At 61.5% G+C, this 12,266-nt stretch overlaps 4 protein-coding genes across 4 annotated transcripts; 2 read left to right on the top strand and 2 right to left on the bottom strand.

Annotated features, from left to right (window-relative positions):
* Positions 1 to 332: 332 nt before the first annotated feature.
* Positions 333 to 3,038, top strand: CcaverHIS019_0603130 (uncharacterized protein; the record flags this gene model as incomplete). The annotated part of the gene is made up of 2 exons (XM_060602757.1): positions 333 to 888; positions 925 to 3,038. The coding sequence occupies 2 exons, from the start codon at positions 333 to 335 to the stop codon at positions 3,036 to 3,038; spliced, it is 2,670 nt and encodes an 889-aa protein (XP_060459119.1).
* A 591-nt stretch (positions 3,039 to 3,629) lies between these two features.
* Positions 3,630 to 6,311, bottom strand: CcaverHIS019_0603120 (uncharacterized protein; the record flags this gene model as incomplete). The annotated part of the gene is made up of 1 exon (XM_060602756.1): positions 3,630 to 6,311. The coding sequence occupies one exon, from the start codon at positions 6,309 to 6,311 to the stop codon at positions 3,630 to 3,632; it is 2,682 nt and encodes an 893-aa protein (XP_060459118.1).
* Positions 6,312 to 6,461: 150 nt separating this feature from the next.
* Positions 6,462 to 7,918, top strand: CcaverHIS019_0603110 (uncharacterized protein; the record flags this gene model as incomplete). Its single annotated transcript, XM_060602754.1, has 4 exons — positions 6,462 to 6,654; positions 6,688 to 7,505; positions 7,540 to 7,750; positions 7,785 to 7,918. 4 exons carry the CDS (start codon positions 6,462 to 6,464, stop codon positions 7,916 to 7,918), a joined length of 1,356 nt encoding a protein of 451 aa, XP_060459117.1.
* A 105-nt stretch (positions 7,919 to 8,023) lies between these two features.
* On the bottom strand, positions 8,024 to 11,972 carry POM152 (uncharacterized protein; the record flags this gene model as incomplete). The annotated part of the gene is made up of 6 exons (XM_060602753.1): positions 8,024 to 9,700; positions 9,738 to 10,074; positions 10,115 to 11,438; positions 11,475 to 11,508; positions 11,546 to 11,782; positions 11,814 to 11,972. 6 exons carry the CDS (start codon positions 11,970 to 11,972, stop codon positions 8,024 to 8,026), a joined length of 3,768 nt encoding a protein of 1,255 aa, XP_060459116.1.
* Positions 11,973 to 12,266: the final 294 nt, after the last annotated feature.

Below are 12,266 nucleotides of genomic sequence, written 5' to 3'. Positions count from 1 at the left end.
CTGTTTGAGTCTAGGTTTGTTGGTTGATGTGAATGGAGAAGTGTTGTTGAGACGTTGCTTTGCATGGCGGGCGGAGGGTGGAGGGGTGAACAGTCACGTGACCGTACAACAAGCTCCATTCATCAATGCACGCGACTGACATTTGCTGCTTCTACGCCTTCCTCCATCACACTAGTATCCCTCTCATTCTGCATCACAACCTTCCTCATCGTATTGCTGCTCGGTTGACTCACCCTCTCTCCTATCACTTTCCTTCCTTCCTTCCTTCCTTCCACTGATCTCTCATCTCCTCTGTCCCATCGCACTCACTCTCTTCACTCTCATTTCTTACGATGTCGCGCGACGAGGGCAACGATCCCTGGAACGCCGGCATCATTCGCACCCCCTCCCCCACTTCCTCTAACGCAGACGAGTTTGTGACCGTAAATGGCTTCGTCCAGCTCTCGCGCGACAACGACCTCGCAAACGAACTCGACCTCAGTCGGCGCGAGGACCACGCCATCGTCAAGGAGACGCCTTTCACGCTGGCCAATCTCCGCGTGCAGCAGCAGGCGCAGAAGGTGAGAACAAGCGCACGCGAGAAGGGACGGGTTGGTGGGTCTATCCGTACCGCCGACGGCTCGGATGAATCTCCCTTCATCGTCGACGACCCGAGAACCTCGGCGCCGAAGAAACGGCGCACGATGAACACCGGGTGGACGGACAGCAGCGGGACGGCGCTCGATGCGGGCCCGATTCGCAAGAAAGGCAAGAGGGTACAGGGGGAACAGAGTGAGGTGAAGAGCAAGCCGAAGAAGGAGGTGAGGAAGGATGTGCCAGCGCGCAAGGCCCCGCCCAAGCGCAAGAAATGCAAGAACTCGGACGACAAGGTCGAGTTCCACAGGCTCCGTGAGCTTCTTGACACAGATTACAGCTGACATGTAGCCACTATCACCTCCCACTCTGACTTTCCCATCCTAGCTGGGCTGGAGCGCCAGCGCTCTTTGCCGAAGAAGAAGCCGGCCAAGAAGGATAGTCCCCTTACGACCTCGATTGATGCTCCGGCCAGGGGGTCGGCTGGCTCATTCAAGCCTCCCCAGACCAAGCTCGACTTCGATGCCCTCATTGGCGGCTACCGGCACAAGACGAAGGCGAAGGCACCTCCGCCTTCTAGAACGCCATCACCAGCGGAAACCGAGTCAACCAACCCCGACCTCTCCGCTGCCCTCTACAAGGAGTTTGGCATGCTTAAGAATCGTGGTCCTTCCAAGCCTGTCACCAAGTCCAAGCTCACCTCGACCGCTGGGTTATCGAGACCCACCCCTGGGCCCTTCAAGACTTCGGCGAGGCCAGCCGACCTTCCGGTCAGCATGTTGAAGTTCGGTCCCCCTTTGGCAGCAGCGACGCGCCCACCTGCGATCATCGACATCACCTCCCCTGACCCCACTGTTAACACAAGTCCTCGCAACAAGAGCCTCTCCTCCGATCGGGGCCACGTCAGGTCCCCTAAGCCTAATAGGATAATACAACCGATTGCTGTGCGTCACAACCCCGTTGAGCTCCTGGAGACGCTCGCTGCAGAGCACGACTTTTCAGGTGCAAAGTCCAAGAAGGCTTCATTGCTTCCAGAGCGCTCTGCGCCCCACGGAAACACCTACCAACCTCCCCAGAGAGATGTTGAGACGGCGTTCCCCATGCATCACGGCCTTTACGATCGGCCTGGTCTCGACGGGCGCCCTGAACACGATGTTATCGATCTGGGGACAGACGTCGTCTTCATGTACAAGCAGCGTCCCATTTGGCAGCAGGACGACCAGACGGGCGAGTACGGCGGTTACGCGAACGATAGGCAACCTGGACCCAGCGATCGCAACCCGGACTTGGCTGGTCAAGATGGCCCCCAGCAGGACGGTTACAGTGGGCACGAATTCGCCGATCAAGACTGGCAGCAACCCACCGATCGTGGGGTGGACGGTCTCTGGGGTCAGGAACGGCGACAGGACTACGACGTCGAGGTCAATCATGGGCCGTCGAGCCTGGCCGGAGGCCACAACCACGTTCAGAGGCTGCCTGGCGACCGGTACGACCCACAGAGCCGAGGCGAGTGTGGAAGCGTAGCAAGAGCTCCCACTCGTCTTGCTCGCGTTCCATCCCCAAACGACCTGTTCACCCGCAAGGGCACAATCCACGGGATGTCGATGAGAGCCCCTACCCGTATTGCACCGAAGAAATACAGCCCACCCCAGCAATACAGTACACACCATCATCACAGGACCATCACCTCGGATGCGTACCGCACTCCGTTCAGAGCACCTGTTGGGCGCACTGATCGCTCTTCTGACTACAGCCCTAGGTCTCTCGCCAACGCAAAGGGCCCCATCACGCCCACTCACGCATACACTCAGGCCAAACGACGTGAGAGCAAGCCCCTCGCGGGCTCATGGCACAAGGTCCTCGGCTCGCCAAGTCCTCCACCAGCCCACGAGGAGTGGTCGACGCTCCCAACCAAACGCCAGCGGGTCACGATACACCCCAACTTGTCGCGAGGCAAGAGTTCCAAGTTCCGCCTCCCAATCAACCTGCTCTCGGGCCGCAAGCTGCCGTCTCAGAAGCCCGACCCGCTTGCGCAGTCTCCACCGTCAAACAACGAGCCGTCCTTGTACACCGGCGGGGTCACCATCACCAAGTGGACCCCGAGCGCCCTCAGCCAGCAGCCAGCTGCCGAGTCCAGCAGCACAACTCAGCGCGGTTACGTGCCGTCAAACATGCGTGTTCTTGAGTGCATGGGCGAGCCAAGCCCTGAGCAGAACGGGCTCTACCCCGACTCGACGCCTCATCGCTCTCGGCCGGCGCCATACTTCGACCCACCCCATTCTCGCGGGGGATCGAGTTCGTACCAGCCCCGGAGTGGTGTCAACCCTTACGCGACACCACGCTCGCTCGGCCCCGGGCCTTCGATTGGGCCGGCCGACCACCACGACGATGACGACGATGACTGGGCTGACTCGTGGCGCTTGAGTGTGCACGTCAGGGGTGGTGTTGGGCCGAAGAACGGGTAGTGAACGCGGTCAACGAGACGACAAACGATGGTCTGCGAGGTGAGCTCCCGGAGTTGCTGTCAGCTGACGCCAGAGCTTTCAGGGCGAACGACGGATGGGATAAGTGAGCTCCATTGTTGTTCACGTAAGCAGCTGACTCTAGGATACCGAGACGGGGACTGTGATCACGAACATGAGACAAGTATATCGAACGTAAATCCTGGATTTGTATCTGACTTCAACAGCCCCCGCGTGATGTATGGGTTTCGTGCGGGTCGTCTGAGCGGCAGCAGTTTCTCGGGTCCAAGGGCTTGGTGTAACTCGGCGACTCAACCTTCTGAACAGCGTTGTGATCGGAACACCATATGAGTGTCTTTCGGCGTCGTTCACATGGGAACTGAACATAGCTGTAGACAGTGAGAGCTTCGTACACGGACAGAATCGGAAGTTACACACTTTCACGCGTGGTTCACACTCCTGGATGAACAGCAACAGCCCTGTGAAAGCGCAACCACAGCCATCCCCCACGGCACTGTCCATCTTCATCCGTCAGCGCTCCATGTCTATCCATAACACGACGACGCCGTGTCATCTGGGAAGCAACATGCATCGCTACGCAACGATAGACAGCATACCAAACCGCTTCCCTGGCCTCGCAACCGCGAGCGGACTCTTAAACTCGGCTCCAACGCCGCCGCGCAGTGCCGGCGCCCCAAGGCGGAGGAGGGCGCCGGTGCGTTCGCGTTTCCCCCGTTCAGCAGGGACCAGATGCTCGACAAGAGGGTGAAGCACGACCTGTGTACGCCGGAGGGCCTCGCCCACGAGTTCGGGCAAGCGTTGGCCAAAGTCGCCAGCAACGTCGTCGAGCAGACTCTTGATGATAGGATCCGAGCTAATGTCGTCCCCAGTCAAGAGGTCGAGGAAGGCGAGGTCGAATGCCGATTGGGCGGCGAGTTCACCTGCGCCCTCGCCCGAAGACGCCTCCCATCCTTCCAAATCGCGTGCTTCGGTCCGGAAGGCACGGAGGAGGCGCGGCACACTGTCAAGCTCTACGACCGGTGGCACGCCTAGACGCCGCACAGCCGCAACTAGAAGGGTGAGCGACGTGAGGAGTTGTGGGCTCGGCGCGGTCGGGTGAGGCCCTTGCCAAGACGCTCGGACTTGCGCTGGTCCACGATGCACGTCGAATAGCGGTAGGATGGCGGCCCGAGCTGCGTCAACCGCCGCAGCCTGCCACTGTACTGTGCTCTCGGTGTGGGTTTCCATCAGCGCGACCTGCGCCCTTGGCAGATCGGACTCGTCCGCACCGAGGTCTGAGAGGAACGGACTCGCGTGTGCGAGGAAGAGGGCTATCCTGCCGATGAAGAGCTCGGCCTCGATGCTGCCAGTCTTGTCTCTGTGTCCGCCCGCCTCGGAGAGCGCGTCGTTGAGCGCGTGCACGAGCGCTCCGAGTGCACCGCCCAGCTTACTCCTGTAGTCATCTCCCAAGTTCTTGGGGAGACCAGCGAGGTCCGCTGCGATGTCGTCCGCCGCGGCCTCCAGGCCGTCCAGTACCGAGTCGAGGAGGGGTGTGCGACGCGCCGCGCGCTTCTTCAGGTTGCGGAGGAAAGTGGCGAACCCAGCTCCACTGGAACCCGCGAGCGCGGACGCGCTCGGGAACGCCACGTCCGCGAACGTGTAAGTCGCTGGATCGTTGTCCTGCACCTCAGCACCGGAGCGGATCTTGTCCGCAGCCGTTTGAACGGCGTCCCGTGCCCCGGTGACGAGCGCGTCGAGCTTGGCCGTCCATATGGCTTGTACGCGCGCACCCCACTCGTCCTCGAGGGCGTCGCGGATGCGCGACCCCATGCCCTTGTCGGGGAGGAGGTCGCGTGTCGCGGCACGGAGGGCCCACACATCCGCCACTGAAGTGAGACCTGCGAGCCATGCGGGCACAGCTTCGCGGAGCACGGCGACGACCTGGCTCTCCCATGGAGATAGGCGGTCGGAAAGGAGTGGGGCGGGGGAGGGCGCGATGAAAGGCGTGAAGCCTGTCACGGTAGTGGGAAGGTAGCGGAGGAGGATCTGGGAGGCAGGGAGGGTCGAGAGCACGCGCCGGGCGCTGGTTGATGGTCCAGAGGCGGACCGGAAAATTGGGGGGAGGGGGAGGGAGATGGAGGCGATGCGCGACGCCCGGCGGTTGTGGCTCTTTGGCGTGGGCTTTGGTGTTTCGTCACCGGCCTGGACAAGGCGTATCGCCTCCTGAATCAGACTCTCGCCGTCTGCGCGGCGGCGTGACTCGAAGAGCGCGTGTGCGAGCCCCTCCGCATCCAGAATGCAAAGGAGAGCCTCCGCGAGCGTCTTGTCCACATCCTTTGGTGGCTCCTTGGCGGTAACAGACTCGCGACGGGCTGAGGACCTCCTCCTTCCGGAAGAGTGAGCGAGGATGTCTCGGAGGGCGCGGAGACGCTGGCTGAGGAGGAGCTCGAGTGCGTCGTCGACACTGAGACCGTCGAGGATGATCAGGGCGAGGAGTGTGTCTGCTGTGTGCTGCTTCTCGAGGAGTTCGCGAGCACGGAGAGCAGATGTGGCTCGCGACACGATTTGCCCACGGAATGGGAGGAGGGCCTCCCATTGCTTCTGCATGAGGGCGACGTAGGGCTGGGGTGAGCAGGAGCGGGGCTGTGGACTCACGCCCTTGACCTCCTCGGGCATATCGTTCAGGCCGTCTTTGACGATACGAGCGAGCAGCCATAACATCGCGGCGTTCAGGAACGCATGGTGTGCGAGGAGCGAGTACAGCGCCTCCGGCGTGTCGAGGAGGAGCTTGACGTGAGCCGCTACAGGCAAGAGTTCCGAAACGCCCTCGCCCTCGACCTCGGGAACCTCGACCGCGGGGTTGGCACACGCCGTACCTACAGCCTTCAAGCTGCTACTGAGCCTAAGCGACGAGCTGTGAAGGGCAGTGATCTGTGACGCGGAGGTCAGGAGGTCGCGGTACCGCGTGCCAACCATGGATCGGAGCTCGGACTGCTTGTTGAGCGCGTCGGCGCGCATCTTGGCCTCGACACGCTTGACCTCGTGCACGGGGAGGCGGCGGAACACGTCGTCTGGTTCGACTACAGCCCAGTCTACCTCTTCCGGTGCCTCCTTCCCGAGCGCAGGGCGGCGTCTGTGTCCACGGGAGGAAGCGTCCGAGTTCTGGGTCATGGTGGATGGCCGCCGGGGTATGGGCGAGCGGCGGAAGGATGGCCCAGCTGGCGTCGGCGACATAAGCGACGCGCCGCTTTGCCGGCGGGGCGGCGCTGTTGCCATGGTTTTGAGCTACGTGAGTAGATGGAATGGTGTTGACGTTAGGTGTTCGGGTGGCATGAGCTGGTGCGTGGAGGTGGAAGTGACCGTGGGAAAGGGGTGAGGTCAGATTGAGGTGGAGGTGACCGAGATTGTTGACATTGCAACATTGCCATGGCCATCATCGACGAGGTCACCGGCTCTCACACGAGGCGCCAGCCGCCCGTGACGATCGAAGAGCTCCCAGATTCTCCGTGTGAGGCTCAGCCGCAGCCATCGACGGAGTCGGCGACTGCACCACCCCCCGACAGCTCCTTCGCGGCGCAGCTCAAGGCTATCGCCTCCCGTCTTGTGCCACCAGATGACCGTGAGCTATAAACGCCCTCTGAACTGACCCCAGCCTCTGGTCCGGCATTCCAGCGCACCGCCGCTGCGGCACTACGAGAACTTGCTACCGCCGTAACCTCGCCAGAATGGGACAAGCTCAGTCGTGAAGACCAGTCGGCAGCCTTCCTCCCCGCAATCCTGCTCAACTTCCCCTCTCCCCTCTCGCCCCCCTCCTCTCCCTCCTCTCAACCCCTCGTTATCCCCACCCCGCCTGACGCCTCGTCCCTAGCTCTCCACCTCCTCCAACACCCCCTCCGCACCACCTTCTCCCACCCCCATCTCTCGGCCGGAACGCGCGCGCGCTCCCGTCCACACGGCGGCCCAAATGCCATGGACGACCTGCACGACGACAGCGCATGGAAGACGCCCGGAGTAGACAACGCGCTGGCGTGGTGCGCATCGCAGCTCTCGGCCTCCGAGGTAGAGCGGCATCTGAGCCTGCTCCTTCCACCGACGCTGACGATGATGGACGACTGGCAGCCCATGTGGCGGGACAGGGGTGCACGCGTCCTCGCCTCCTGGATCGACAAGGTCGATCCGGAAGAGCTGCGGCGGCGAGGACTCGACACGCTCCTGCTCAAGAGCCTCACACACACACTGAGCCTGCATAACGACCCGCCGCTATACCACGTCTTCCCCGTCACCCTTTCTATTGCGGAACATTTGGAGGGAGAGAGGAAGGCGCTGGCATACGCTGACATCGTGGACCGCGCGCTAGTGGTTGGGTGGACGTATGCGAGCTCCTCTGCCGTCACCGTGCTGGTTGACATTGCGCAGAATGCGGAAGCGCTCATCGGCGTCCTTGGGGCTGGTGTCGCACGGTGGCTCAAGGTAGCTTAAAGGCCGTCATCACAGCTGACACCAGTCTATTGTACCCTCCCTCCTCGCGCCGCTGCAGCACGAACCCACGCCAAATAGGCTCGGGTTGTACGCTGCCAATCTGTCGACTCTCCTCGCCCTCCTCAAGACTCTCCGGGGAGCTGGAAGGGTCGACAGGTGGCGTGGGCGGATCCTTGACGTTGTGGCGCGCGTGTGGGTCCAAGTAGGCAAGTACGGGTATTCAGGCAAGGAAAAGGGTTAGCTACCTGGGTTCTTCAGAGCTGACGATAGCCACAGCCGATGACGTCCTCGGCCTCACGCGCGACGTATACGCCGAAGTCGCGGCGCAGTGTCCCTCTGTCAAGACACACGAGTTCGCACAACTCCGCGCACTTGACTCGTGCTTCGTGCCACTCGTCGCGTAACTACCTGTATGCATGTAACTGTAATGCGGTCTATGGGCTTCGATCTCTTCATCTGGCGATCTGGTGGCCGGCACAAGCCTGCGGCTGGCAACGTACTTGGCATCACTAGACGTCGTCGCGCCGACTCAGCCGTGGGAAGCGGCAGTACTTGTCCGACACGCTCGTGACGGTGTAGTCGCCTGGCGCGCTCGAGCTAATGAAGTACGTATCCGTCCAGATGTCTGTGATGGTCTGGGTCTCGACGACCCGCGGCCGACCAGAGTGCACCTCCGACCTGGTGTAGGAGAATGTGAAGGGCGGTGTGCCCGTGAGCCTGACGTAGAACAAGGCGGGCCGGTCGCCCTCATGAAGGTGGTTGATGCCGTTCTCGATATGTGCCTCTGGCAGCGGGTGCACCTTACGTACGAGTCCCTCGACGGAACGCTCGCACTGTGGGTTGCCGGCGCGGTCCTTGAGCGCAATGCTCGTGATGGAGAAAGTACCGGGCTCGTCGGCGGAGCGGCTGAATCGCGGCGCGCTCGATGTGACCGCATACGTCTGCAAGTCCCACGCATACTCGACAATCCACGGCGCTGTGCCCTGCAAGAGGAAGTCGAGCGTGTCGCCAACGCACACGTCAACGTCGTGCGAGATGGGCACAACGTGCGCCGTATCTACCACATCCACGGAAGTAGAGAGGACCGCGGCGTCCTCGAACGCGTAACCGCACCCGCTCGCGTCGCTCATCTCCAGGAGCGAGACTTCGTACCGCCCCACGTCGGCCAGAATCACCTTGGGCAGTTCGACCTTCCACTCCGAACCCGGGACCTGGACCATGTAGGAATGGACGTCGGCGCCAGCCGGACCCTTGACACCGAGATGTAAAACGAACGGCGCCTTGCCGGTGAGCTTGATGCGCGCATCGGTGAGCAGCGCTGCATCGCGGCATAAAGACTTGGAGTTCTGCTTGGCGAATGTCGCCGAGGGCCGTGAGTGCACGTCGTGCTCAAGTGAGAAGTGCACCGGTGTCTTCTGGTAGTTTGAGTCGCTAACGGTGCCAAACTCGTACAAGTGATGCCCAGGCGCAGTGTCGAGGTGCAGCACACCCATGTCTTGCGCGCTGTTGAGTGTGCGTTCTTTGGCTGGCAAACCGTCAAACTTGTACTTGTAGCTGAGCACGAACGGCGACGCGCCGGAGAACGCGACCGCGACCGCGTCACTCTCGTCTGCACAGAAGCCCTTGTGCTTGAACACGGTACCGTCGCGCGTCGCAAGCCCAGAGCCTGTCAACGACGCCGCCGGGTGCGGCTTGTGCGCGATCGAGAAGAAGGCGGGGTCTGCAATACCTGCGCAGTGTGCGTCCTCGACCTTGACAAGCTTGTACGTTCCCTTGTTCATGAACGTGAGTGGGCTGTTGGACGAGCGCACAGACACGGGCTTCTGCTCCTTGTCATCGAGGGTGTATGTGACCTTCCACGGACCATTTCCACTCAGGCGCAGTGGCACGTCGACCTTCTCGCCCTCCTTGACAGTGACCTGCTGCGGACGCGAAAACTGCACGGTGGGCAGCTGGCGGTCGATGTCAACGTCGATCTGGTGCGAGGGCAGGCGCTTAATGCACCCCTTGGCGTCCTCAATCGACACGAGTGTGACAGTCATCGTACCGACGTTGCCCGAGTTCGAGTTGAGCTTCTGGGGTACGGGCACCGTCAGGCGCTGGTTACCCGACTTGACGGAAGTAGTAATGTTGTGCGTGTTGCCTTCCCACGACGCGCGGTACGTGAGCTGCAGCGGATCGTTGCCCTGGATGTCAGTAGGTCAAAGGGAGCTTTGAGCTCACCTTGATGGCCAGATCGATGTTGACCTCGTCGGGCGAGCAGGCCCAGTACTTGAGCCGGCGGCTGCTAAGGATCTCGACGCTCGCAGGTGGGTGTACGACCTGCGTGATCGGCGCGCGGTTGAGCGCAATCTTGTCGTAACGCTTGTCCGAGAGCGAATCAAACGTGTAGGTGTACTTGCCCTCCTTGTCGGGTCGGAGGTCGAGCTGTCCCACAGGGCTGTTGAAGAGGTTGCGCCTCTCCGTAGGCTTCTCGCCCTTGCGCTTCTCGGTCCAGTGGACGGTGAAAGGAGGCGTGCCCGTGAACTCGAAGGTGACGCTAACGCCGACGTCGACAGCACTGAGGTTAGCTCAACTACGTTCTAATAGTAGGTACGCACCACTCGTGAATGGTGACGACGTTGATGTCGACGGTCGGCTGCTGAACAAGCTGGACGGAGCACTTGGCAGGCTCCAGTATCGTGCCGGGGCACGTGCCACTCACGTCTAGGAGGGCAAACGAGCCGGGCTTGTCGACGACAATGCCACTGTCGCCCGAGTCGACCGTGATACTCTTAACCTCCTGGTCTCCGTTGGGCGCGATGACGCGGTAGCTGATCTCCATCGGGTGCTCGACAGGCCCATCGGCCTTGATGGGCAGGCGGGCCGTGCCGCCAACAAGTAATTGGATGGGGCGGGGGCAGTCAAACGACACAGAGCGGCGGTTCAGCACATCAAACTCGATGGTTGACGCGTTGCTGCCCGGCGTGTACGTGTTGCCCAGAGCGTCGACGACGCCCGTGAGGGACACGCGGTGCTTGCCAGCTCTATTGTGCTCGACGCGAAGAGGTACAACGTGCGACTTGGTCGCCTTGTCTGGGCGGAAGTGACCTATCTCACCATCCGAGATGGCCTTGGTGCTCTCGATGCCCTCGATGGCCCCCTGGTTGACGAGCACCCCGTTGATCCATTGCTTCCACAGCGCCTTGAGAGGTGCAACACCACGCGCGCTGAACATGATGACCTCCTCTTGGCCTATGCAGCGGACGACGGGCTTGGCCTTGGGTTTGTACGGCACTAGCTTGCCGCCCTTGCTCTCGTCGAGCACAAAGTCGCCGCCAGACGGACACTCGATCACCACCGCCTCCCTGTGAGGCGCGAGGTTGAACTGGTCGCCCCGCCGGTCCACGACTCGGTTGAGCGTGATGACGCCCGGTTTACGGACAACGAGGAAGAGGAGCGTCTCGGACGCGCTGAGGTCGGGCGGGATGACGCTGAGAGCCTCGCTGGGCCGCACGGAGTGGTAGCGCTCAAGCTCAAGGATCTTGTTTCGCCTGACCATCTTCTGGAGGTTGTGAGCGTCGGCGTCCTCATCCTCCTCGCCCTCGAGGCGGATGCTGTGCCATCCGGGTGCGACGACCATCTTGTCGGCAAACACGCTCTCGACCTCGAGCCCTTGCGTCTCGAGAGAGTGCAGGATGAACGACACCTGGTACGGAGCGGAATTGTTGAACACGACGGGGATGTAGGTTGGCTCGCGCGACCCGGGTGGCAGGCAGTACGTGAGCGAGAGGGGGTTGAGGGTCGCGGTCGAAAAGGGGAGGAGGCGAATCTTGTACATGCCGCTGATGTTTTCGGGCGGGCCGAAGACCAGGCGCGAGAGCCAGTGACCGCCCAAGGAGAGCCATCCCCAGAAGAATCCTTCTTCGCCGAGGTGAATCGGGCCTGGGGTCAGCCCGCGATACAATAAAGTCAGCTCACCGAACATGGAGGCCTTGGGGATGAAGGCAGCGGGCTGGCGTCAGCTGGCGGTATACGTTTAGTTAGCTTACGTCTGCGAGGAACCAGCACACGATGTTCCACAGCGTGAATAATGGCACCATGATGATCAAACTCCTCCGTTCTGGGGAGAGGTTCGGTATCCTAAGCAGCGAGATGGAAAGCACGGCAGTCACCTCGATAGCAGTCCATATCGCGGCGCTCCACGGGCCGCGAACGCGCGTCACTGTACTCAGAGTGGTGGGGAGCTCAGTGAAGTGCGGCGCGACTGAGTCCCACACCTTCATCACCTGACGTCAGCTCCGCTGCGGGGCGACGCACCTCGATCAACCCAAACGTCCACAGCACGAGGCGGCGCTGCTCGTCGGGCGCGAGCCATGCTGTCGGGATCACGGGCTCGAGCTGAGCCGGGAGTAGCGGCGGTTCCCGCTTGACCGGAGTGATCGGAGTACCCTGTTTGACAGGTGTAGATGTACTCATGGCTGCGGCATCTGTCTCGTGGAGTTGTTGATGTTGTTCGTCGTGACGGACGCCAACTTTGAGATGGAATGGGCCCCGGCGGGAGCAGAACGACGAGATCATCAGAGTCGCGTGGATAATAGGCTCGCCATTGGTATTCAACAGGCACCTTTGGCTTTCTTTTGCCTGTTTAGAAAAACGGGCCTACAAGCCACGTGTATTTGGTCGGTTTAGGGCCTGCTTGAGCGTCGTGGCATGTCATGACTGACCTCCGAAGATGATCATTGCAGCACGCAGCCGGTTATATCCCGTCCG

The sequence above is a fragment of the Cutaneotrichosporon cavernicola genome (genome assembly GCF_030864355.1).
Source record: "Cutaneotrichosporon cavernicola HIS019 DNA, chromosome: 6".
NCBI classification, from domain to species: domain Eukaryota; kingdom Fungi; phylum Basidiomycota; class Tremellomycetes; order Trichosporonales; family Trichosporonaceae; genus Cutaneotrichosporon; species Cutaneotrichosporon cavernicola.
This window is presented reverse-complemented; position numbering and strand designations above follow the sequence as displayed.